This window comes from Haematobia irritans, chromosome 1 (genome assembly GCF_050003625.1).
Source record: "Haematobia irritans isolate KBUSLIRL chromosome 1, ASM5000362v1, whole genome shotgun sequence".
NCBI lineage: Eukaryota > Metazoa > Arthropoda > Insecta > Diptera > Muscidae > Haematobia > Haematobia irritans.
This window is the reverse complement of record NC_134397.1, coordinates 206,903,840-206,929,389: the sequence shown is the minus strand read 5'-3', so window position 1 is coordinate 206,929,389 and position 25,550 is coordinate 206,903,840. Positions and strand designations below refer to the sequence as shown.

At 34.5% G+C, this 25,550-nt stretch overlaps 5 protein-coding genes across 9 annotated transcripts; 3 read left to right on the top strand and 2 right to left on the bottom strand.

The window, feature by feature from the left end:
• The first annotated feature begins 6,651 nt into the window (after window positions 1-6,651).
• On the top strand, window positions 6,652-8,950 carry CLS (cardiolipin synthase). 2 transcript variants are annotated; one of them, XM_075292664.1, is made up of 5 exons: window positions 6,652-6,769; window positions 6,931-7,662; window positions 7,731-7,946; window positions 8,367-8,502; window positions 8,566-8,950. In XM_075292664.1, the coding sequence occupies exons 2-5, from the start codon at window positions 7,018-7,020 to the stop codon at window positions 8,685-8,687; spliced, it is 1,119 nt and encodes a 372-aa protein (XP_075148779.1). In that variant the 5' UTR covers window positions 6,652-6,769; window positions 6,931-7,017; the 3' UTR covers window positions 8,688-8,950. The 2 variants fall into 2 exon arrangements, with proteins under 2 accessions (XP_075148779.1, XP_075148781.1); XM_075292666.1 differs by having other exon boundaries at window positions 6,707-6,841.
• LOC142222501 (dehydrogenase/reductase SDR family protein 7-like) lies at window positions 8,863-10,759 on the bottom strand. 4 transcript variants are annotated; one of them, XR_012718318.1, is made up of 6 exons: window positions 10,336-10,759; window positions 9,816-10,281; window positions 9,523-9,756; window positions 9,412-9,449; window positions 9,207-9,340; window positions 8,863-9,074 (listed from the first exon to the last, which is right to left on the bottom strand). XR_012718318.1 is itself a non-coding variant. In XM_075292668.1 (4 exons), exons 1-3 carry the CDS (start codon window positions 10,645-10,647, stop codon window positions 9,557-9,559), a joined length of 978 nt encoding a protein of 325 aa, XP_075148783.1. In that variant the 5' UTR covers window positions 10,648-10,759; the 3' UTR covers window positions 9,353-9,449; window positions 9,523-9,556. The 4 variants fall into 4 exon arrangements, 2 of the variants coding, with proteins under 2 accessions (XP_075148783.1, XP_075148782.1); XR_012718319.1 differs by lacking the exon at window positions 9,207-9,340; XM_075292668.1 differs by lacking the exons at window positions 8,863-9,074; window positions 9,207-9,340 and having other exon boundaries at window positions 9,353-9,449.
• Window positions 10,760-11,392: 633 nt separating this feature from the next.
• Window positions 11,393-12,891, top strand: CIA30 (complex I intermediate-associated protein 30). Its single transcript, XM_075292658.1, has 4 exons — window positions 11,393-11,480; window positions 11,640-12,217; window positions 12,282-12,467; window positions 12,546-12,891. The coding sequence occupies exons 2-4, from the start codon at window positions 11,735-11,737 to the stop codon at window positions 12,777-12,779; spliced, it is 903 nt and encodes a 300-aa protein (XP_075148773.1). The 5' UTR covers window positions 11,393-11,480; window positions 11,640-11,734; the 3' UTR covers window positions 12,780-12,891.
• Window positions 12,892-16,791: 3,900 nt separating this feature from the next.
• On the top strand, window positions 16,792-20,882 carry Gnpnat (glucosamine 6-phosphate N-acetyltransferase). Its single transcript, XM_075292657.1, has 5 exons — window positions 16,792-16,947; window positions 17,105-17,315; window positions 19,691-19,818; window positions 19,882-19,943; window positions 20,018-20,882. Exons 1-5 carry the CDS (start codon window positions 16,930-16,932, stop codon window positions 20,301-20,303), a joined length of 705 nt encoding a protein of 234 aa, XP_075148772.1. The 5' UTR covers window positions 16,792-16,929; the 3' UTR covers window positions 20,304-20,882.
• Window positions 20,742-24,716, bottom strand: Wdr24 (WD repeat domain 24). The gene is made up of 9 exons (XM_075292656.1): window positions 24,500-24,716; window positions 23,993-24,440; window positions 23,649-23,760; window positions 23,504-23,592; window positions 23,118-23,441; window positions 22,981-23,062; window positions 22,297-22,920; window positions 22,046-22,231; window positions 20,742-21,322 (listed from the first exon to the last, which is right to left on the bottom strand). The coding sequence occupies exons 1-9, from the start codon at window positions 24,600-24,602 to the stop codon at window positions 20,966-20,968; spliced, it is 2,325 nt and encodes a 774-aa protein (XP_075148771.1). The 5' UTR covers window positions 24,603-24,716; the 3' UTR covers window positions 20,742-20,965.
• Between the last annotated feature and the right edge of the window lie 834 nt (window positions 24,717-25,550).

The following is a 25,550-nucleotide window of genomic DNA, read 5'->3' as shown; positions in this document are numbered from 1 at the left end:
TCAAAATTTTATTTGTATAAAAAATTTTGTCAAAATTTTATTTCTATAGAAAATTTTGTCAAAATTTTATTTCTATAGAAAATTTTGTCAAAATTTTATTTCTATAGAAAATTTTGTCAAAATTTTATTTCTATAGAAAATTTTGTCAAAATTTTATTTCTATAGAAAATTGTGTCAAGATTTTATTTCTATAGAAAATTGTGTCAAAATCTAATTACCGCGCAAAAGACCATATCGGTACGTAATTATTTTTAGACTTACCAATGTAGACCTTTTATTTTAACTTACTTTTGCAAAACCCAACCTACAATCCAAAAATTTAATTTTTTAAATAAGTTATTAAAGAAACGGAAATGAACATTTTAACATGGTAATGAGAACTTAATACTGGCCTTAGTATGGTATTTTCATCGTCAATGTGTAAAACTAAACAAAACATACAAACAAAATTAATAACAATATTCAAAAACAAAGTGTATCCTCTTTTAACCCAGATTTACTTGAAATTTTATAAATTTTTAAGCCAATAGCCTTAGCAACTAGTGCTTAAAATCTTTTTTTATTTATTTATTGTAATTTTTAATTATAATAAATATGCAAATAAAAAAATAAATTTAGTTTTTTTTTATATATATTTAAGGGTCACTAAAAAAATTCTATAAATAATCTTTTAAAATACTGCTTTATTTTCAAAACAACTCGGACACATACACAGGAAATCATTGACACAGTAACACTTGTTCTTAAACTAAAATAAACAAACAATCAACAAAAAAATGGAACATTAAACAAAATCAACCATCAATTACAATATAGCAAACTTTAATAGAAAATTTTAAATAAAATATTATGAAAAACAAAATTTGCAAATTTATAATGACAATGATGATGATTATTATTATTATTGCTACTCTGATTATTCTTCTTCTTCTTATTATTATTATTATAAACTTTAAACTGTACAGTAAAATGATATGGAGTTGGCAGTGGTATTTCTAAATGCCATACTCTCCTACCTTCTACCATCACCACCAAAAACAATAATGATAGAAACTTAACAAAGTGAAGAAAAACTAAAATATTTCAAATAAACATGAAAATCTTAAAAGTTACCGAAATAAAATAATGCCATGTGGCATACATTAAAATTTCCAAGAATATGTAAATGAAGAATGTGCAATAAAAGTTTAAGCTACCCCCCAAACAAAAAGTCAATAAAGTGAAAATTTGATGAACAAAAATTAAGAAAAAAACAATAATATGTTTTATTTAATAAATTAACATTGAGTAAAAAGGTATGTAAAAACTAGTAAGAAATGTCTAAAATTATCAAAAAAAAACAAGTACACCCAAAGAAATGTGTTAGTAGGGACAGCAGAAAAGTCTGCTAAAACAGCAGAAAGTCTGCTGAAAAAGGGACAGCAGTCACTGTTTGCTGAATTAGCAAACATTTCCTGCTATTTTTTAAGCTCGATTACACTAAAACATGTTTTATTTTGGCAAAAACAAATAAAAATTTGAACTTAGGATCTATCCTAACATAATTAAAACAATGTTTTATGTTTATTTGATCAAAAAATCTGAATATTTATCGGATTGAGGCTAACAGCAAACAAAATGTTTGCTGATCGTAGTTAGGAGCTTGTACGTGTGCAAAAATATACCAAAGACTACTTTTGGTTCTTAAATATGCTTTGGGGAAAAATGTATAACCTAAACACTTTATAAATTGTTTTTCATTAGGCCCTGAAGTACAAAAATATAACAGCAAACATCGACTGCTGTTTTTAGCAGACTTTTATCTATGAGTGTATATACAGCCTTAAGTTTGGCCGAGCCGAATCACCAATGCCCACCACCATGAATCTAATACAAAACAGTTTCCTTTGCAAACTATTTGTTGTTGTTGTTGTTTTTGTGGTTGTCGAACTCCGAGAACAGGATTGAACTTGTAGCTTCTCGCCGCTTCAGCTACAGTATCCTCATGAATCCTGTTCAGACCTGTCTGGTATGCTGCCTGATCTATAGGCTCTATTTCATAACGCTGGATCTCGCGATCTATAAGGTGAAGATCAACCTGGGTGGAGGTTGCCTATCCACAAAATGGTGATTTGGATGACAACTTCGATAGCAACTCAAGAGGTACTGTTGTGTCGACGCACTGGGATGAGGTACAACATGTGTCGACTCACTGGGATGATCTTGGTCTCAGCATAAAGGTGATCCAGGGGTGTACTGCGGAGACATCCTGTTGCAGTTCTAAGGGCAGCGTTCTGACAGATCCACTGCGTGTCGCTCGTTTGAGGTGTCTACACTGGTGGCGCATAGTTTACCGCTGCCCGGCCAATTGCCTTATATTTAGTCAACAAGGCTTCTTTGTCCGCACCCCAAGTGCTGCCGGTAAGCGACTTGAGGACATTGTTTCTACCGCGAAGCTTATCACAAATTGCATTGGCATTGGCAGACGACTTAAAGAGGCTGTCGAATGTGACCCCGAGAATCTTGGGGTAATTTGTGGTAGGAATTACTTCGCCGTCGACTCTGACATTCAACTGCCTGCGTACTTCCGCTGTCCATGTTGTGAATAGTGTGGCTGAGGATTTGGTGGGAGATATCTTAAAATTTCTTGCAGTGAAATGACTTTGGTGGGAGATATCTTAAAATTTCTTGCAGTGAAATGACTTTGGTGGGAGATATCTTAAAATTTCTTGATGTGAAATGACTGGTAAGATCAGCGAGGTATACGTTCAATCGATCGCATATGTCATCAACAATGGGCCCGGATGCCGAGATTGTACAATCGTCCGCATATGATACAATCTCGACGCCGCACAGTGGTTCCAAAATCGCTTTTTTCGAAATAATTCTTCAACTTTTGAACGGATAAAGATATCAACACAATTTTCTGTGGGTGAAAGTTGAGGTGTTTTCCTCTAAGTATGCAAATTTGTGGGTCCCTAGTGGATCCCCGGGCTGACCTGTAGGCGTTGAAAGTTGGTCACCTCAGGGGTATGACATTTTGTTGTAGCTGGGTAGAACTTGTAAAGCTTTACAAAATTGTTCGCGTGCGTGTGCAATTATATTTTACCGTTCGCAAGATATGGACCCACAATTTATTTTGTTGTTGATATCTTTACAGAATTATTTTAAAAAAAAGTTCGAGTTTAGCCGCTAATTTTCACTAAAGTGAAAACTAAAGCAGTAAAAAAAGTCATAAAATTATACATATTTGTTGCAGATTTCATTATAACTTGAAGGGGAATATCCCAAAGCAAATTTTCACAAAGTTTTTATTCCTTAAAATGGATTATTAAAGAAATGTAATCGTGAAAAAATGACGATTTTAGCGGCTAAACTAGAACTTAATACCCACCTTAAGGAGGGGAGATTAAACAGTGCCGGATATATCATAACTCGACTAGGTTTTGACTTCTTTTTCCTGAATTCCACGTACGACTGGCATCCGCACAGACAACATAATTCAGAACCCAATGCTTGGTTCCTGCCACCGTGGTGCAATGGTTAGCATGCCCGCCTTGCATACACAAGGTCGTGGGTTCGATTCCTGCTTCGACCGAACACCAAAAAGTTTTTCAGCGGTGGATTATCCCACCTCAGTAATGCTGGTGACATTTCTGAGGATTTCAAAGCTTCTCTAAGTGGTTTCACTGCAATGTGGAACGCCGTTCGGACTCGGCTATAAAAAGGAGGTCCCTTGTCATTGAGCTTAACATGGAATCGGGCAGCACTCAGTGATAAGAGAGAAGTGGACTGAATAGTCTAAGTGAGCCTGATACATCGGGCTGCCACCTAACCTAACCTTGGTTCCTGCCGGTTGGGACGTATTCTCGATGTCCTCGAATAGTGTGGCATTGTTGACCGTATCGAATGCCTTCGATAGGTCAAGCGCCAAGAGGACCGTCCTATGACACGGCTTGGGCTGATTAAGTCCATGCAAGGCTGTCCTCATGCTATGTACCTTACGGAATCCATGTTGATGGTGGGTAGCTGAAAATTCTCCACAAAGCTGGGGAGGAGTAGTAACTCAAGTGTCGTGTCTACTGGCGAGAGAACGACAACGACAAATTGAGGAGTCTGGTCAGGTACTCAACTCCCAGTAGTTCCGGATGCTTCAGCATTAGCATTGAAATTCCGTTCCGTAAATTGTGGTGTGTCATCGGCTCGGAGACCACGTATGCGACGAGTGGCTCTTCTTTTTGCTCTATCACTCTCGGGATAGTCGACTCTCTTCGGATCAGTCACGTCGCCAAAGGTGACTGAAATCCCATCAACCCTCGTAGCGGAGTTCGAGAGGGCTCTCATTGTTGACCACAATTTACCTGTTCCTCTGCCTAGGTTACATTGCTTCATGTGTTCTAACCATGTGTTCCGCTTGTGCTCGTCGACTATCTTACTAATCTCTAGATATGTGAAGGTGTTCTGATCCCAATGAAATGACGGATTACCAGGAAACGTCATTTATCAGACCAGGCGATGCTAAAGATAAATCTGGAGAACTGCTGCAATCACCCATAATTCTCGTGTGGCCTCTTCGTTCACCGTGCAAAATGTGGAGTCATCTATATGCTCTGCCAAAGCTATACCTCTCTAGTCATAACCTAGGAGATAAAACTAGGGATGCCAGATTTTGAAGAGGAAGAAAGAAGACAATCAGCTTATAAAAAGAGAACATACGAAAAAAGGAGCACACTTTTTTAAATAAGATAAAAAATGTTCATAATATACACATAAAATAACCCACTTTCAACTCTAGCTAATTTTCTTACAATACTTTGTAAGTCATTTTTGGTGTTTTTGTGAAAAATATTATTGAAAGAAGTTTGTTTACATTTAGAACAGAGTACAGTGTGAAGAAGCCACATCGGCGTGCACTTCTTCGACTCTGATATATAAAAAGTAAAACACTATTGAATTATCGTAGTGTGACATTTACGTATGTTCTGTTTACTTTTACCACAAGGCATATTAATTAAAGGTAAAGTCACGAGCAAGCGTGTGTACACCCCATGATATTTACAAAGTCAAACTAATGCGCTTTACAGACTATCAGTTATTCCGGACGACAGTACTTGTGTCGAACATATCCCATATATTGTGCACATTATAAGTTAAGTCCGAAGGCATAATCGATACTACTGCATGTTTATGGGATCGATAACACATTTACCGATTATTTAGTCATCGCCGACATGTCGTATCGATCCGACACACTGTAAGATTCTTTACAAACACCGACATTCCGTCCGGAATAACTGATAGTCTGTAAATCGCATAAAATGACAGGTCACTTAAGTTGACATTTTGTGTATGTTTAGTGTTGTTGTATTGTAACACAATGTAAATAAAAGCAATATATATGTACACAAAGAATGTAAACAAACCTACTAAACGTAAACACGACAAACCAACCCGACTTACCACCAGATCACTCTGGACACACCCCATCTTAGTCGCAGAGTTCCTTGATCTGCCAACAAGCTGATGTACCAAGCGTATAACATGAAATGGATGAGATCACAATAAACTGTTACAACAACAACAACTAAACGTAAACAAAGCCTTTGACAAGATGAATGTCGATATTAGTCACCTGATTGCATGACTTTACCTCTTTAATATGCCTTGCTTTTACCATTTATTGAATCGCCTTGGAGTAATATTTGTTGTGATGCATAAGAGCACAAAAAGAGTACTTAACTAAAAATAGAGCACTTTTGCGTACTCTTTTAGCCTATCTTGTTTTAAGAGCACATTTTGTAAAAAAGAGCACATGTGCTCTTTAAAAGAGCACGTCTGGCATCCCTAGATAAAACCAAAGTCATGGTGGGAATTAAAGTCTCCTAGCACCAATTGGTTTTGCCCGCACTATAGCCACTCAATGTTTGGGCTATAACCAGGAGCACAGCTACCAACCGGCGATATATATACGTTGTATAGCTCTATCTCGGCAGCCCCAGACTTGTACCACGCTAAGTTACTACATTAAAGCATCACATGAGTGCAATTATTAGGTGTCTTTTTAGATAAATAAAATAAAAGAACGACACCAATAAGAGCCCCTTCAACCTTGTCAGCATTACAAAGTTCGATTTAATCCCAAACTTAAGAATAAACTAAGAAAATAATTCAAAATCTCTTTGAGATTCATTTTCACAATTTTCCGATTTTACCCACAATTTGAGCATTTTTGATTATCAGATTATTTATGAACATAATATTAGTGGTAATATTTTAAACCTCTAATGTCCGAATTTTTTCGCCAGCGGATTAAATATTCAATGTTAACGAAACAAAAAGAAGAAAATTTCAGTATATGCTGTAAAGCCTCTTGAATAGTTTTAACTAAGTTTTCTTTTCATTTTATTCATTTTTGTTGTCTTAAGGTGCGTTTTACTAAAAGCTTGCTGATTTAAAGAAGTCCGCCTAAAGGCGTGATTGGGCATTAAAGAGTTAATAAAGTAACCGCGAAAAGCGAACATAGTACCGCCCTTATGACATAATTCCCCCCATCAACAAAATATGTGTTATAAACGACCCATTATGCGTATTTGCCATCGTTCAAAACGCGCATACGCTTTCAATTAAGTGAGCAGTAACGAATAACAATCTCAGAAAAACAACTAATTTATTGTTGTAATGGCAACACTGCTGTCTGCTATTGGTAATCTAATAATTGGGCAATAAAATTGTAAAAGAAAAAGAAAAAACAATTGTTTAGCATACAAAATAAATTCTATCACACCAAATGGTAAATCGATCAATTAGTATTTCTGCAATATATTATCATTCACATGTAAATCAAGCGGGGGATGTACCGCCGGTATATGATAATAACAGGGCATAATCAATGACCCCTACTTGATAATAATCGCGTAACAAAATATTTACTCAATTTTTGTGTAATTTCAGGTTTAGCTACTGAGTATTTGACGGATGAATATCCTTTCAAAATCCTAATTTTTTTCTGTACCAGTCCTGCTTTACAATATTATAAATATGCTGCCCGTTACAATATTCCGCCAAGTTGCCCGTCAACGTTTTGGCTACAAGAATCTTACAGAAATGGCTTCAACACACATGCACCCTAACTCAATTATCAACTGTCTAAATCGTTATGCAGCTGCCACAGGATTCATCCGCATATCATTTGTGGATGCTAACCAGTATAGAAACTGGGATGTAGCCACTCTACGGATGTATGCTGATCGTAAGAAACATTTATTGCACATACAAACCCTTAAGGGTAGAGATATGCTGCAAGATGCCTTGGACAAAAAACGAGAAATTTTTATTGAACGAAAAAATGTTATAGCCGAGGATATAAGAGATGTCATCGATAAGAAACGTGAATCCTTTATGGAGCGGAAGAATGTCATTGCGGAAGATATTCGTGAGGCACGTGAATCTTTCATTGAGCGAAAGAATGTTATTGCCGATGATATTAGAGAGGCTCGTCACAAGGTCCAACAGCGGGTACGTGAGAAAATGGAAGAAGTCATTGAGAGGGAAAATATCATGACCATACCGAATATGCTGACAATGGGTCGCATGTTTTTGTCTCCATATATTGGTTATGTTATTGTTGATGGTGACTATCGTATGGCCATTAGTTTATTGGTTGTGGCCGGTATATCTGATTTGGTGCGTTGTCATTTGTTATTTGAAGCCAGAGAATATTCTTACAAGCCAATATTCCTTTACTTTTACAGCTTGATGGACAGATAGCACGCAGATGGCCAAGCCAAGCAAGTAAAGCTGGCTCATTTTTGGACCCTGCGGCCGATAAAGTTCTTATGAGCTCTTTGGTGATCTCAATGGGCTATTGTGATTTATTGCCATTGTGGTTGGCTGGATTGATATTATCGCGTGATGTTTTTCTTATTGCTGCAGGTTTTGTAATTCGTTACATTAGTCTACCTCCACCAGTAAGTAAATAAAAGAAAAATGCATGTAGATTTAAAAGAAAGACATATCAAACTATTATAAGATGATTAAGGGAACATAGCCCTTCGCAGTCATACTAATTGTCTTCTCCACAAAAAACTCATAACATTTGGTATAGGTAGTTTGGTACATGATCAGGAAAATCGACCTTTGTCCAAAAATTTCCGATCTAAATTCATTAAATAGGAATAAAATGTTATTTTATTCGACCACAAATATGCGAAGAAACGTTTATTTTGCTATTTCGAGTAATAAAGAGCCGACTTTGGATTGGAAGAAAACCTACTTTTTGACACTTTCATCGCACTTTTATTCGCATAAACACGTAGAAGTCATACAATTTTTGTGTGTAAATTTTCAAAACTTGAATTAAAATGTTTTAATTTCTTTTTCATACCCAGCGTACCTTTTCGCGATATTTTGATGCTACCCATGTTACTGCTCAATTGGAGCCAACATTAATTAGCAAAATTAACACAGGTGTGCAGTTATCAGCTGTTGGTATAAGTCTAGGAGCACCTATATGGGATTATTTGGGTATGAACAAACATTTATTCTACAAAAGCTGTACAATTAACTTTACATTTTTTTCTCGAATAGATCACACTGCCTTGCATGGATTATGGTATCTAACAGGAGTCACTACAATAGCTGCCGCTCTAAGTTATATCTTAGATAAAAATACTTTTAAAATCATTAACCAATCCGGCCGGAAATCGTAGTAAAAAAAATCGTCAAAGATGACTACATATCGCCTTAGCAAAAGAAACAATTTAAATTGATAAAGCAGCCGCTGGAAAGATTGTTTAATCAGATACTAATTATTGTTATAACCCCCTTTTTGTTAAGCATTTTATTTTTTGTCATGTTTTGTTTTCCATATTAAGAGACAAATGCTTCCAAAGAACTGAATATATATTTTGTTTGTGTTTGTTGCATTATAGAGGATATGGATGTAATAAAGTTGGACTAGTTTTATAAAAGATTTATTTCTGCTTGTGGTTGAATTGGAATATAATGGGCACAGGGTATATGAAAAGAAGCGTTACCAATTTCATTCTGGTATATCTGTTAAACTCGAGACGACAGTTACATGATTTTTGTTTTAGCTAGTAAAGAAAGAATGAGAACTTTGGGTTAGGTAAAGAATATATATTTATCTCTCGAACTACACTCAGTAAAAGACGCTGATGCTACCTACATAGTTGTACATAGTATGTAGCTGAATACTGCGTACTTACGAGTAGTAATGGACATTGCTTGAAGTGGTCAATACACCATATGTCGGCATTATATCATTCTCGTCAGATTTTTTTGTTGTTTTTTTGCTATCAATGGCTGCTTCAGCAGATCTTTTTGGTCTTATTACTAGCAACTTTAATGCATGTATGATATAAATTGGCCGTTTATTCAAATTACATGAAAATGAAATAGCGATCGACTTACATTTAAAACACTTATTTATTGCTCCGTGTATGTGATACCTAAGAAACAGCATGCCCTTAGTTAACTTTGAAGTTTGTAGGATTTTATTTAAGCAAATAAATAGTATCTTACTTCTCTAATCGATTATGTATGGCTTAAAACAAGGCTACTCCTCCTTTTCCGTATGTAAAGCCCGTTTTTCCATGACCCAAAAATACAGCGAAGGACAAACGAATCGCAGCCAATAGGCCGCACTTGCTTTAAGTTGTGCAACAATAACATCTTTCTCATTACTTAACAAAGAATTAAGAATGCGGTTGGCGCATTCATCTGTTGACATTCCTGTAGCTGTAGCTTTATCCATTTCTAAAAAAGAAATAAAATCCAAACTATATTATTCTTATAGAAGTTATCAATTTACTCACTGCCGCTTTTTTGTCCCGAGGCTGTTAGTGCATTTACGGATAATTGAGTTCTCACATAACCCGGGCTTACACACATTACTTTTATACCCTTCGAAGCAACTTCGGCTCTTAAAGAATCGGAAAACGCCTGTAATGCATGCTTAGAAGCTGCATATGCTGACCTATATGGTATGGCTATTTTTCCTTGTATAGAGCTTATAAAACAAACATGTCCTTTTTGCCTTTTGACCATTGATGGTAAAATGGCTTTTGTTAGGGCAACTGTGCCAAAATAATTTACCGTCATAATCTTCAAATCCACATCCAAACCTGTTGAAATGGCGTCTGCTCTTACACTGATTCCACCATTATTAACTAAAATATCTATTCCATTGTAGATGGCTATAGCTTTATTAGCAAATGACTGTATTGAATTCAATTCAGCTAAATCAAATTGCAATACCGATGGTGGGTAAGCCGTGCCTACCTGTTAATTATATGTATCATAAAAAGTTTTAAAAAATATTCCTGCTTGGCTTACCACTTCAAGAGCTAAAAGGTCCTTCTTTACACGTTCAAGTTCATCTACCCGGCGCGCTGCTAGTATCACTTTACATCCAGCTTTATAGAAAACATGGGCGAGTGCCTCACCTAAACCAGAACTGGCGCCAGTAATTAAAACCACTTGCCCAGGTAGTAGTTTTCGTTGTTTAGCAACCAAAGATCGTCTCCATATATTAATAAGGACCAAAGGTATAGCTACAGGCATACATATCGTTCCAAGAATCCAATGTAAAATATTCCATTCGTTATTCGATGAAGGAGCATCGCATTTTCCACTGGTGTACGTCATTTTTATCTTCAAATTTTTGATCTTTGAACCTTGTTTCTATATCACAAAAATCCAAACAACCGAAAAATCAATAACCAATGACAAATGATTTTGTTTACCTATTTCTAGCAGTGTTGCCAAAACTCTCACAAAAAGGAGAATATTCATTATCAGCGTATGGGGTACTGATATGGAAATTATATGATTTTGTACTGTACTTTATTGTACCGATTTTAATGCACTATTAATACAGTACATTTACTTTTGGGATTTTATATGAAACACATGACAACGCTGCATAGGCTGTTAATGACATCAAATTTAAGCCTCAAGCGGCGGCGGGTAGATATTTGTCTATTAGCCGCCCAACAGTTATTCAATATAAAATCAACATAATCCTAATGGTTATGAGATTAACTGTAAAATCAATCTTTCAATAAAATGGAATGGTGAAAATTCGAAATTTTGGAAGAAGATGGCATAAACTTTTCTGATTTCAATAAATATATTTGATTAATTCGAGGCTAAATTTGGCGATTAGCAAAAAACGATCGGCGGCATAACTCAGCAGGTTCTTTCTCTGCTTTGGATCAGTTTCTACAACGTTTTATTTTTTCTCTGAAATACGATATTAGTAATTTTTGTGTAAAGTGTGAACGATCCCAAGTAAACGTACACTATGCATTAATGAATGGCATGAAAGGGTTAAGAATAGACCATATGGTGCAAAACTGAAAATCAGCTGATACCCAATGACATTTGGAGAGAAACACAATGGAAGAGACTACAATTACCTCATAATAGTTCGAACATTTAGTAATTCTATAGAATATAGGTTTTTAATTACACTAAAGGTAGAGGTTTTAACTTTTATATGGTTAAGATAATATTATCTCTTCATTTTTCTATTTAATACATGTCGGTGTGGCTTGATGACAAGTCCCGATATATACAAATAATCATAATGACGGGGAAGAACGAAGTGTAACCTCTTTCATTTTTTAATTATGTAGCCTGTTACGTTAAGACTCGCTTGTTTTGTAAATAAAATGTGAAAAAACGATTGGGACGAGATCGTCTTATACAATTCGAAACTATATAGTAAATAATGCTGTCGATATTGCGAAGAGCCTCGGCTCCTTTCCTGCCGAAAAATCTGCCATATTATGCTGCCACCAGTCTGCACACAACACCCATATGTCAAACTTTTTGGGAACGTGAGAAAAAATCGGGCTATAAAACAGCTTTACCTGAGCCATCTAAAAAACAAATGATTATGGAAGGCCTTAAGGAACTCAAAAGCGAGATTCACATGTGGAAAGAGGAAATGAAGGAGAAATTCGAATCAGATCCCATTTTGGTTTTCCGGCCCGGTGAAACTGACATTGTATTTAACTTTAAAGATAAAGCATCGCTGGATAAGTGGATTGTGACCACAGATATGGACCACAATGAAGGTAAGAGTACAGCTACCTTAGAGTTGAGCAATGCTGGTGCTGGTCTATTTCGAGGTGAAGTCAATTCAGAACATATTAAGGATGGCGTGATTAAAAGAACCGGCTATGCCAATATTAGGACGAAACGCGTCCGGGTATGTGAGCAATCTATTACTAACCAAAAGGACAAGATAAAAATGTTAATATGCTTAATTTTAGAAATCTTTCAAACGGGAGTCCACTTACGATTGGAGTCAATACAACATGTTAGTACTAAAAATTCGAGGTGATGGCCGGAGTTATTTGATAAATCTCCACTGTGAAGGATATTTTGACTTAATGTGGAATGATGTTTATCATTATGCTTTATACACAAGAGGTGGTCCACACTGGCAAATTGCGAAGGTATAGTTAAAGGTTTTTAATAAGTACTTAAATATGATATTTTAATTTATTGGTATTTACCATGTCTATCCTTTGTAGATTCCGTTTTCTAAATTTTTCTACTCATCGAAAGGACGCATACAAGATCGTCAACAGGCAATTCAATTGAATCGGATTACACACTTTGGTTTTTCAGTAGCAGCTAAGAATGGCATGGATGGTCCCTTCAACTTGGAAATCGATTATGTTGGTTTGGAGTTTGATCCTAGTCACCATGAAGAATTCGCATATGAAATGTACAAAACTCCAGCAAAATACATTGCAGCAACGTAAAATATGTATAGAGTTCAATGATTTGTACATAACACGATCCCTAGAGTAATCGAAACAATCTAAATTTACAACAGATGCATATTATTTAAAATTAAAACCAATTGAAATAATATTATTGAAGTGTATATTGTAATGATTCCATTGCACTGAATGTCAGCTATCCATATTGAGCGATACAACTCCAGGAAATGTTCAAAATTATAGATTCGAAATTTTTAGACAACATATCGCTAGCGAGTCGGATCTGAAGATCTTTTCACGATTTTTACTTCCCCATGGTTAGGTTAGGTTATGTGGCAGCCCGATGTATCAGGCTCACTTGGACTATTCAGTCCATTGTGATACCACAGTGGTGAACTTCTCTCTTATCACAGAGTGCTGCCCGATTCCATGTTAAGCTCAATGACTTCCCCATAAAAATCAAAGTTATTTTCTGTAATTTCTGACAAAAAGTTTGGGTATGAATAGAAAAAGTTGTAACAGTTTATTGTGATTTCATCCATTTTTATGTTATACGCTTTGGAACTTCAGCTTGTGGCCAGATCGAGGAACTCTGCGACTAAGGTGGGATGCGTCCAGAGTGACCTGGCGGTAAGTCGAGTTAGTTTAGCTGGGCAAGAGAAAAGATGACGCGTGTCGTGTGGCCCTTGGTTGCAAATTGGACATACGTCAGCTACGCTGCTATCAATCACTGTTAAATAGGAATTGAGACGGCTGCACTTGCCTGATCTTAACTGGGCTAAAACTACCCTGCCGTGGGATGTCTCTTTCCTCCGGTGCTATGGGCGGTGGACGGACTCCGAGAGCAGGATTAACATTGTAGCTTCTCAACGCTTCAGCTACAGTTTCCTCATGAATCCTGTTCAAACCTGCCTGGTACGCTGCTTGATCTAGAGGTTCTCTTTTGTAGCGCTGGATCTCGCGCTCTAGATTAAACTATTTGGTTGTGATTCCAATATTATTTTTTTATTTTATTTGCAAAATATTTTATAAATAAATTTACAAAATGTAGTTTAAAAGGTGCTTAATAACTAGATCATATGCACCTGTCGGTGTTTAAGCATATGCTGTTTGTTACAAAAGAAAACTAAACTATTCAGTTGTCGTAAATAAGATGAAAGAAAAAAAATATAGGTAATTTATATACTTAGAACACTAATTAATCTATTGATATAAGAAAAAGTAGAAAAAGAAGTTTAGAATAATTAATAATGTAGATACGAATTAAAAAAGATTATATGTCAATATCATCATGCGCATGAATAGCAACATGAATCTTTGGAAGCATGTCACCATTAGAGCAATCCAAAATCGATTGAGAGGATATGCTCAACAGTAAGAAAATCGTTACAAAAATTGCACTCCCTAGGCTCCGAATCATAATAATAGTGACGGGTGTTAAATATCGCCGTGCCAACTCTATGTCTGTACTTTGAGATTATCGAACTAGGAAAGCATGGCGGCTCTACGATATCGGAAGAATTTAAGGCACGTTTAGCGGCCACATCCGCACATTCGTTGCCCTTTATCCAAATAATAAGACAAAATTTATCTGTTCATAATCGGAAAAAATATGGTTGAACATGGACTTTCGATTGGTTTTGATGGCCCTTGAAACAATGAGGCTGTCCGTACAGATCAGTGTCCTTCCCGGCCGAGCTGATGCGTATGTCATAGCAGACCCCAATTCCGTCGGGCAACCGGCACTCACTAACAGTATCAGAAAGGCAATATGAAGTTTGTCTTACTACGGAAAAGGATGTGTTAAAACCATCAAATAAGCCATCCGTGTAGAGGATCGTCCGTGGCCCGTAGGAAGCGATCCACGAATATTATTTAATTTGCATTGCATTTGAAAAGAACTGGTCGTTTCTTTTCTATTTGGTTACTAAACGATTTGGCAACCCTGCTTAATCAGCTGTTTTTAAATGCACCCTTCCCTTCTCAATTTTGTTATGAATGGTAGTTGTTAACAAATAGCAAAACGGTTAATAACTCTTTTTTACTTTGTGCAAAAATAACAACAAAGTAGAAAAATATTGTGCGGTTTGTTGGTCTAATATGAACGTTTACTTCGATTGAAAAAAACAATTCATGAATTTATTCAGATATCTGAAGTGCTAACGAAACAATCACAAGCCTTCCTTCTTTGCTTCCAAGCAAGCAAAAACGAAAAAAGATAAACATTTGTGGTTGTATGTGATTTGAATTCTTGGTTACATCTGCAACGTGGATAATTTAGTGACTACTGTATTTACTAGGCTTTTGTACCTTAAAACGGAAGTGAAATAATGGTAAGATTATATAGAAACCTATACTTTTCTAAATAACTAAATAATTTTTTTTGATAAGTTGATAATTCGCTTAGGTATCACACATACGCATTACTAACAACTAACGTTAATTTAATTAATCTTCATAACTTTTTGCCAAGGTGATTTTCTTGACGATAGCCATTAATTAATTTTATTTACACCGAAGATGTTCATGTCATCAATCATAAATGGAAAATAATAATGAATAATAGTGAACGTTATTACCGCCCTCCTCGTTGTCATGGCTCCACTTCGAATATAAATTGACTTCAAATTGTTTAATAAAATAACATTTTTTGTAAAATAGCGTAAAAAACATTTTTTTGTAAAATAGCGTAAATTAACATTTTTTGTAAAATAGCGTAAAATAATGGTTTCGTATGTCGAGAAGTAAAATCTTCTTAAAGCAATGTCGTGAGACATTCATTAAAAGTTCTGGAATCCTCGTCGAATCCTGAGTTTACGGCATATCTGTTAATTGTAGGTCGCTTGTGCTGAGGATAATGATACTTCAGGATCTTACTTTCACACAAATGAGGGAAGAGGATGATACAGAACCTGCCCCAATTTGGAAACAAGGATTGTTCATTAATAATAATAATAATGAAAATAAATAATAGGAAGTTTCGATGATAAAAGAGTATATATTATCTATATATATTTAAGTATATATTATCTATCTTGAGAGAATTAAGCTTGGCTCCTTTTTTTGGAATGATTGGTTCATAGAGGATTCTGATGAGGAATGTCAAAGTTTCAATCTACCGTATTACATTCTAAAAGGTTTGCCTTAATCAATTATAGCTATTTAGTTTAGTCGTTAAATGGCGTTAATATGAGCATTAATGAAACCAACATTAACAAACACAAAAATAAAGAAGTGATCATTGTCGATTGGTATAGCCACCGATACCAATCGATAATGATCACTTCAATTTTGTAAGAAGAAAGTACAAATAAAACAAAATGGATTTGGAAGGAAATAAAAACAACGGGTAGCTAACATTGTCAAAAATGTTTGCTATTTTTATATTAAAAAAAATCCGCCAAATCTGTTTGTTATGGCTTGCTTATTTTAAGTTGCTTTATTTTGAATTGATGTTATGCTAATAATAACTTTTTACTACTATTCTATCCGAGTTCATTAAACCAATGGCTTTGTTTTTAAATAAGCCGATACAAATTAATTAAAATAAATAGACAAAAGTAGTTTATAAGAAAATTAAAATACATCGCACATACATTACATATAGCAATCGAATATGAAATAACTCTAGAAACATTCTCAACCCCACCTATGTATATGTAGCTAGGCTTCCTGCATTATAGTCTTTAATATTCTGCTGCAAGAAAAATTAATTACTTCTGACATTTTACCGGTTCATAGCGTACTTTTTCTTTGTATATCTTCTGGACATGTTGTCAGTATATTGGACTGGTTTTGATTTTTAAGTTGGCCTTCGGTTTTCATTAAAGATTGTTGTACTATGTTTTTGCCTTTTTGTTTTTTATTTTTTTTTTTTACCCAAGACCAGGCATCAGCTACACCTTTTGTTGTGGTTGGTAATGTATTCGAATAGCAATAAAAAGAAACCAGACATAGATGAAAAAGAAAGTATTTCGTCTTGTTATAGTTTCTTAATACATACACAAACTCATACTATAGGAAAAAATATCAACCGGTATCGAATTTTGTTCAGTATTCTCATCTAAAATTTAAATCTTGGGTGTCTTGTTTGTACCTGAGTAAATTTAGTAGCAGATGAGTTTTGATTGTGGTTACGTGGACACCTTTTGTTGCATAGTATTCAATCCCAAGTAAAATTAAATTCAACATGGTTGGAGTGTTTCAGGTATTTCTACTAGAGTATCTCATATTCTTATCTCATTAGAGCCTTATTGTTGCACAAAATTTCTTATCAGAAAGTGTACTTATATCTAGGTGTATTTTTGTTTTGTAAATAAATAATATATCTATTAATAATTACTTTTTGTTTTTGATTTTTTTAGGAGGAGACGTACCTTTATGATCCAAATATTCTTTTGAAATTGGATTTTCATCAAAGTCCTGCAAAATTCAATCCTTTCATTTCGGCAGCATGTCCTGGGGAAACTTGGTTAAAAGTGAGACCATTAAAAGATGGCGATTATGATCGAGGTTTTCTACAACTATTATCTCAATTGACACATGTTGGTCCAGTTTCAAGAACACAGTTTTTAAGTAAGTACATAAGTGTTAAGATATTTATGACATTTTGAACAAACTTTTTTAGTCGTATGATCTTTGTAGTTGAACAAAATATGGACAGCAAAAATATGTTTTTCCAATTTATCCCCATTATCATGAAGCTCCGTTAGTGCTCCGTTAGCTAACGAACTTTTAAACCATACTATGGACATATCTGTCATCTTGCCTATATATTCCACATGCCAGTTAGAAATTTAACTGCTGAAAATTTTTCAGTTAAAGTTAACCGGAAAAAAGATATTTGCAATTTACTTTCTGTTAACTGGCAGTTAAAGCCTAACGGAGCTACATGAAAATGGCCGTTAGGGATACATAAGCAAGGTTGCCGCAATTGGTAGAATTCTACCAAAAATTTTAGATTTTTTGCTGTTAGGTAGATTGGTAGAATTCTGGATGTTTCGTTAGATATTGCAACTAAAAGGTACATCAATTTTCTGCAGAAATAAAATTTTTAAAAAAATTTCGATAGAAATAAAATTTTGAAAAAAAATCTATGGAAATTAAATTTTGAAAAAAAAATTCTTTAGAAATAAAATTTTGACAAAGTTGTCTATAAAATGTTAGATTAGGTGACAGCCCTGATCTAACATCAGGCTCACTTAGGGCCGGTTTCTCAATGTCTTGTTATTATTTCTCGTGTCGATAAAACAGCTGATCCCATACAAAAATTTTACTAACCGGTGTTCTATCCTCCGGTTCAGTATTAATTGCAGGATGAGAAACTGACCATTAGACTATTCAGTCCATTGTGATACCACATTGGTGAACTTCTCTCATCACTGAGTGCTGCCCGATTCCATGTTAAGCTCAATGACAAGGGACCTACCTTTTATAGCCGAGTCCGAACGGCGTTCCACATTGCAGAGAAGCTTTGAAACACTCATAAATGTCACCAGCGTTACTGAGGTGGGATAATCCACCGCTGAAAAACTTTTTGGTGTTAGGTCGATGCAGGAATCGAACCCACGACCTTGTGTATGCAAGGCGGGCATGCTAACCATTGCACCACGGTGGCTCCCGAAATTTCTTTGGAAAAAAATTTTTACAAAATTTTCTATAGAAATAAAATTTTGATAAAATTTTCTATAAAACTAAAATTTTGACAAAATTTTCTATAGAAGTAAAATTTTGACAAAATTTTCTATAGAAATAAAATTTTGACAAAATCTTCTATAGAAAAAAAAATTCTATAGAAATAAAATTTTATTTTTTGTTTTGATCTCAGCTTAAAAACCATTGCGTTGACTAAACTACAAGACTAGCTTAAACAACAGAGGAAAAGAAAATTTGTCAAATTTATTTGGGCAAAGCCCTATAGACTGCAAGATGGATGCTGATGAGGAATGTGGTAATTCCGAAACGTGCGTCCATCCAACCAAATAAATTTGACAAACATTCTTTTCCTCTGGTGGTTGAGCTACTCTTGTAGTTTAGTCAAACGAATGGTTTTTAAGCTGAGATCAAAACAACCAATATGATTGAAGTACAAACCAACAATAATAAAACAAATAAAATTTGGCAAAATTTTCTATAGAAATAAAATTTTGACAAAATTATATGAAACAGAGTGTGAAGCTGTGCACACCAGAAAAATCCTTAAAAACGGTTTTGACGAAGTCAACCGAAATATTGGAAATAAAAATAAAAGAAAAACATCATATCTATGTTTTTTAATCGATCTATAGCCGAAACTATGAAAAATAATTCTTAAAATTTTCTATAGAAATAAAATTTTGAAAAATTTTTCTATAGAAATAAAATTTTGACAAATTTTTCTATAGAAATAAAATTTTAACAAAATTTTCTATAGAAATAAAATTTTGACAAAATTTTCTATAGAAATAAATCTTGACAAAACTTTCTATAAATTAAATATCTTTGAAAATTTTAATTTTTTAAATTTCGCCCATACGCCATTGTAAGTTCTCCCTTATTGTAGAAGTAGTATCTTTCCCTTGTTGGTGTAAATTAAAATCGCTAAAAGTATCATAATATGTGTATAAAATTTTATCAAACATTTCAATAAGATTTTTCAAATTTGGTAGATTTTTGATAAAATTTTCTTCAAATTTTGGTAAATTTTTTTGGCACGTTTACCAACTTCGTACATAAGCCGACATTTCGATCTTTTGTCAAAAAAGTCTACATTGTGTTGACAACGCCATATACAAAAATTTATTTAATATTTATCCTTTTATTAAATTTATAAAAAAATGTAGTAAATAGCTCTGGGGTTAATCTTGCATCAGATGGTCAGGCTAAATACCCCTATATACTTCTGCTTTATTTACGCTTATAGGTCGATGATATTTGCAGCACATTAAACAATTCCTTGTATATAATTTCAGCTCGTTTCTCACAAATGAAGGCCAGTGGTGATTACTTTGTAACCGTTATCGAGGATACACGCAAAAACGAAATTATTGGAGCCGCTTCACTGGTCATTGAACGTAAATTTATACATAATTGTTCAATTGTAAGTCATTGTTATAAGCATAGTCGTACCATTTAAATCATCCTTTTGTTTTCATTTTTTCAGCGTGGTCGTTTGGAGGATGTTGTAGTCAATGATACATATCGGGGTAAACAATTGGGAAAACTGTAAGTTCATTTACTATTTTTTTTTTTTTCAAAATTATATGAATTTTTCATAAATATGAATTTTTGCATTATAGGATTGTTGTAACCGTCTCACTATTGGCCCAGTATTTGGGTTGTTATAAAATGTCATTGGATTGCAAGGATAAACTAATCAAATTCTACGAATCATTGGGCTATGTACTTATACCAGGCAATTCAAATTCAATGACCATACGTTATGATGAATCTCCAATTGTTAAAAATAATTTAACAGCTTTCAAGAGAAATATCCATTTGGCTAATACCCCAACAGCTGTTAATGTGACGGAGGGTGTTGTCGGTGATGCTTGCCAAACAGTGAGCCTGGAATTTAACTCTTGACAATTAGCCGCCAGTTCTGCCACAAAATCGAAACTTTAAATTTATGTCTTTTATTACAAATCGTGGAAAGTGAAAAGGAACAAATCCAATAACCCCAAATAATCTCAATTGACGCTTGGTGAAAACAGCACATAGTGTTGTTAATGGTTCCTTTTTTGTGTAATAAGAAAAACATACATTTAAAGTTTAGATTTCTCAAAGCTTTTTTTAAAGGGGAAAATACATTTTACAATGTATTTTCGGCTTTGAGGGCAGTTCTGGCAAGTAGATGCTTGACTTGTAGTTTAGAACACTGTCGAGCTAGTAGTACTTACATAACTTCCTAAAACAAAAACGTTTCAAATCTCTTTAATTTTTTAATTATTATTATTTTTTGATTATTTTCTTTTAATGCCATCCGAAGGTCTGTATTCTTCCATTTAAAAGTACTTTTATCAATTGAAATATATTTACAAGCTCTTATATTTTGGTCTATTGTAATATATAAAAAATACATATATAAAAAAATTTTGTTTTCTCAAATTTTTATATAAGTCTTCAACGTAAAACAAAACAAATATATATCGTACAACTAAATAACTGACTTCTTTCTTTACAATGCTTGTTACTTGATTTAATTTACGAGCTATATACTATTACTATATTATAGTCACATTTGGAAATCAATTGTATTCACATAAATGTCCACATTTAGGACACTTTGAATGATTGGCAAAATATTCCATCAAATGTTGTATGTGTCCTCCGTGGGAGCATCCTTGACACCATGCATATAGACCTCGTACAATAAGGCCACATATTGAACATTTAGACAAACGCATTGATTTGCACTTTTGACAATACCATCCAACATTGCCACCCAAACGTCGTCCACAATCTCCACAATTTGTATGAACCAAAGTAGATTTTTGATTCAGTTGTCTTACGGATCTTATCCATGATAGATTCATGACAGCACAGGCTTCGTTCCACATCTGGTAACGATGTAATTGATCGATGTAAGTTTGAAACCAATGTTCCTAAGAAAAAGGAAGAAGTAAACAAAGATTTGTTTATTATATGAGTGTGAAGTTTGGTAGTGCTTTCAAACAGTAAAATTATCCTAAAAAAAAGGGTCATTTACAAAAAAGAAAAAATGCACGTTAATATATAAACATGGTACGCTTTCTCATAAAACATAAAGACATTCCAAAGATAGTGTTTATTTGATATCATGGAAAAAAATGAAGCCCATTGGCCTTCACTTCTTGCGGACGAAAAATTTTGTTCAATTTTTATTCGTTATTATGCACTCTCAAGATTTACACCCATATTCATAAAAGTTAACGTAAACTGTTAACTGTTACCATACAAATTCCTTCGATAAACTGTCGGTAAATTATTATGAATATGGGCATTAGATTTCAAACGCTACATACGAATATTTAGAGAGACAGGACATCCTCGCGAGTGAGGAGATTATTCGTGAATCGCGAGAATATTGTGAATTTTCCTATGTCACAATAAGTCCTAGATAGGTGCGTGTGAGAGTCTACGAGTAAATCTTAAAAAAATTATCCGTTTGCGACACTGTACTTTACGATATTAAATTGGTATTGTATATGGCGGCAAGGATAATTATGTATATGTTAGGGACAACTCATAAACTCTACTAATTTTAGTAAATTCAAAATCGATTTCCTTTATTTAAATGGACTAACTCTCAATTCAGCGAATCGGAGTTAACATTACCATATACTTACTATTAAAACATCGCTAATTGGTAAATATTTACGATTTTCTCCCAATACAATCAATACTGCCAAAGCGGTCTGAACATCTCCTACGTCATTTTGCAACAGTAAACAATCCGCTATAAATTGATGTGGTTCCCACATAGGTATAGGTGGTACTTGACTAACTTTTAAAATTACTGGTAAATTTGGAGGCTAAAAAAAGATTTTCGTTACACAAAAATTTTTGAATTGGTAAAAAAAAAGATGGGCATACTCACCGGTGATTTGTCACGGTCTTCCGCTTTTATATCAAGCTGTGGTCTGGCCGCCTGAACATTACAATGTAAAGCTGTTTCGGGCAGTGATAGAGCTTTTGTGAAATCCGGTGGTCCAACATATATGAAACCATTACGTAATGAATCAAAATTATCAAATGTAATCTCGGATAATATTTGTGTCTCCGACAAGATGACCGAACCATGCGGTGGATAGGATGATTTTCCAACTAAAAGACCATTTGTATCCAAAAGGGAATCATCATCTTGAGATTTTAGTTCTACATCTATATTGTTATCTTCGTTTTGATTTTCATTGTGATCCCATTGCAGCACATCTGGATTCACCACTTGTGTTGGTCGGCGTGATGCTTGTGAGCTTTTTTGGGTTGAAAATGAATTACGATGTTCGTACTTATCTTGATTTAAATCATTTGAACCATAAGCAATTTCCAAAATATTCCACAAAGTTGTTGCATTGTGTTTGCCGTATTTGCGACTTACATTTGCATTGTGTTTGCAAATTTCTGTAAATTTACCCGAAAGTAAAAGTTCTTTGGCACATCCAATAAAGCATTCATGCTCTTTTAATTGAATGGATATCTCCGGCCCTACATATCCAGTATACTAAAAAAATAATAATAACATAAAGGCGTTTCAAAAAATCTATCTTGATGTTTTTCTTACTGATGCATTCAATAAAAATCTACACATTTTTGATTTCCCAAAGTGAAATTGTTCTGCCTCTGCCGTCGACCTTTGGCGGGTTCTAATATAGGAAAGAACAGTTAAAACATGGATACATAGGTCGTGATAGCACTTACATCAAGTTATTGGTTTTTACTACTTGAGCTGTAGTTACTGGTAAATAGTATTTCAACTTGTTCGCAAACGAAATATCTCCATTCCGTCCCAAACTGGCACCTTGAGCTTTTAAAGCTGGTCGTGTTGCATCCTTAAAAGCATGCTTATATATGGTTGAGTCTTTACTTGTCGATAGAATTGTCTGACTGTCTGACCCTTTCCACGCAATGCCGGTTGTCACATTTGTGTGATCATTAAAAGAGGCAAATGGTATAAATGGACGCCTTATGTCCCACACATGGATGCTATAATCAACAACCAAGGCACAGCTAGCAATATGGTAACTGTAAAATTAAATCAATAATAAAAACAAATTTTAAATTTATGTTTTACGTTGATTGTTTACGTTTTCTCTGGCCTCCATTTGACTCGACCCACAACAGCTATAGTATGTATTGTGTGGTCCAGAGATGCTTTACCGTCCATATTCCATACCTGTAATATAAACATATATTAAACGCTATAATATTATACAAGTCTAAAATCTTGACCTTGATCTGTTTATCTCTACTTCCGGTAGCCAACCAATTATTCGTTGGGTGCCAATCACATGTGTAAATAGGACCACTGTGGGCAGTAAATTGCAATATACATTTGTCGGATCTGAAAGAGGCAACTTTAAATGTAGAGTTAAAAATATATATAGATGGGAAGTACGCAGTCTTCCAGAGAATTTCTGGACATGCGTTTTCCGTTTATATATTAGTATTGATATTCTACTCTGAAGTTCTGTAAAAGAACTTGTGCCGAAAAATGGTAGGTTTTTGGATAATAAATATCCCCACTTCAACAATGTTTCCCAACACATTTAAGCCCCATATAAATTTGCACTCACCTTCTCAGATCCCATAATTGCACTGTTCCATTTTCCGATACAGCAGAAAATATATTATTACTGTGTGGACTAAATTTCACATCACGTACAGATTCCGAATTACTATAGAAAGTATTCACGGCTTTTTCGCAACGTGTGTCAAAGCATTTTATAGTACCATCCTGCGATCCCGATATCAGAAGATTCATTTCACTACTATGAAAAGTTACTGTGTGGGCGGTTCTTTCATGATCATTGTATACTAGAAGCTGTTTTTGCCGTCCAAATTTTGATAGATCCCATACTGAGACTACACCGTTTGTTGCAGCTGTTGCTAAAATATTACTATCCAAGGAACTCCAAGCTACATCATTTGAAGAATAACTTAGATTTTGATTTTTTCCACCGCGCATATTACATACTTCAGTAAAACCGCCATCATCACTGTCAATGGCAAAAAGTTTGAGTACTGGAAATTCAGAGACATTATATTAAATAACAATGCAATCATATATCAAGCGTACTTACAACTTCTTCCAGCAACAGCAATTTGATTGCAATCCTTGTTCAGTGCCAATGCATTTGCGTGGCCCTCCTGGCATATACGCAACGATATTGTCTCGTCCAACATTTAAATCACTGACCTGGGCTAGCTACTTCCTAGGAGGAGATACTTGACCAGCTAGTGTCCTGCTGGTCACGGTTTGTTGTTATTTATTATGATTACAATGAGTTGCCAATCCTTTCAAAATTGCATTGAAGACTGTCATAGGCATTACATGAGGCCTTCAGACATAGGATTAGAAAAAAGGTAATGGCACTTCTACAAAAAGACCTACGCACATAATTTAAGCTTCATGACCTAAACATTGGGCCAAATATCTTTAAAAAAATTTACGAAAATGCTTTCAAACAAACTTTGCTTCTGGATTCGAATTTTTTGCATTATTTTTTAAACTATTTTTGTTTGTAACAGAAATTTCAAAATCAATCCGGTATGAAATACATTTTATTAATATATAATATCGCTCTTTAAGCGGCTTTTCTTAAACCGATACATGCACCACGATGCACATCAATCAAATTAATGCATCACTGTGAATGCAAAACAAACAGATAACTTAATTCAGTAGTAACCTCCCTGCCAACATTTGTTGAATTTGGGGGCGCTTCTGAGAATCCCCACTACGTCGAAAAGTCGTATACGATATCCAAAACTCCTCGAAAAAGCGCCGTCACTATTAAGAAGTTGTACCACGCCAAGTTACTACAAAAAAGTATCGCATTAGGTGCCCATCTGGATACATTTAGAAAGACGCCAATAAGAGCCCCTTCAAACAATCAGAGAAAGTGCATTTTATGATAGTTGTAAAAGAATCATTGTGGTCAAGTAAAACACGATTGTTTAGATGATTATTAATTTTATTAAACACTTATAAATTCTCATAAACATAACATTTATACGACTATCACATCACATTTAACATATTTTTATGCATTAATAAAAGATTAAAGTTGAGTTTCAAGTTGCAAGTTACATGTTGTAGCGTCTATCAGCCAGTGCTTTTATTCCCAATGG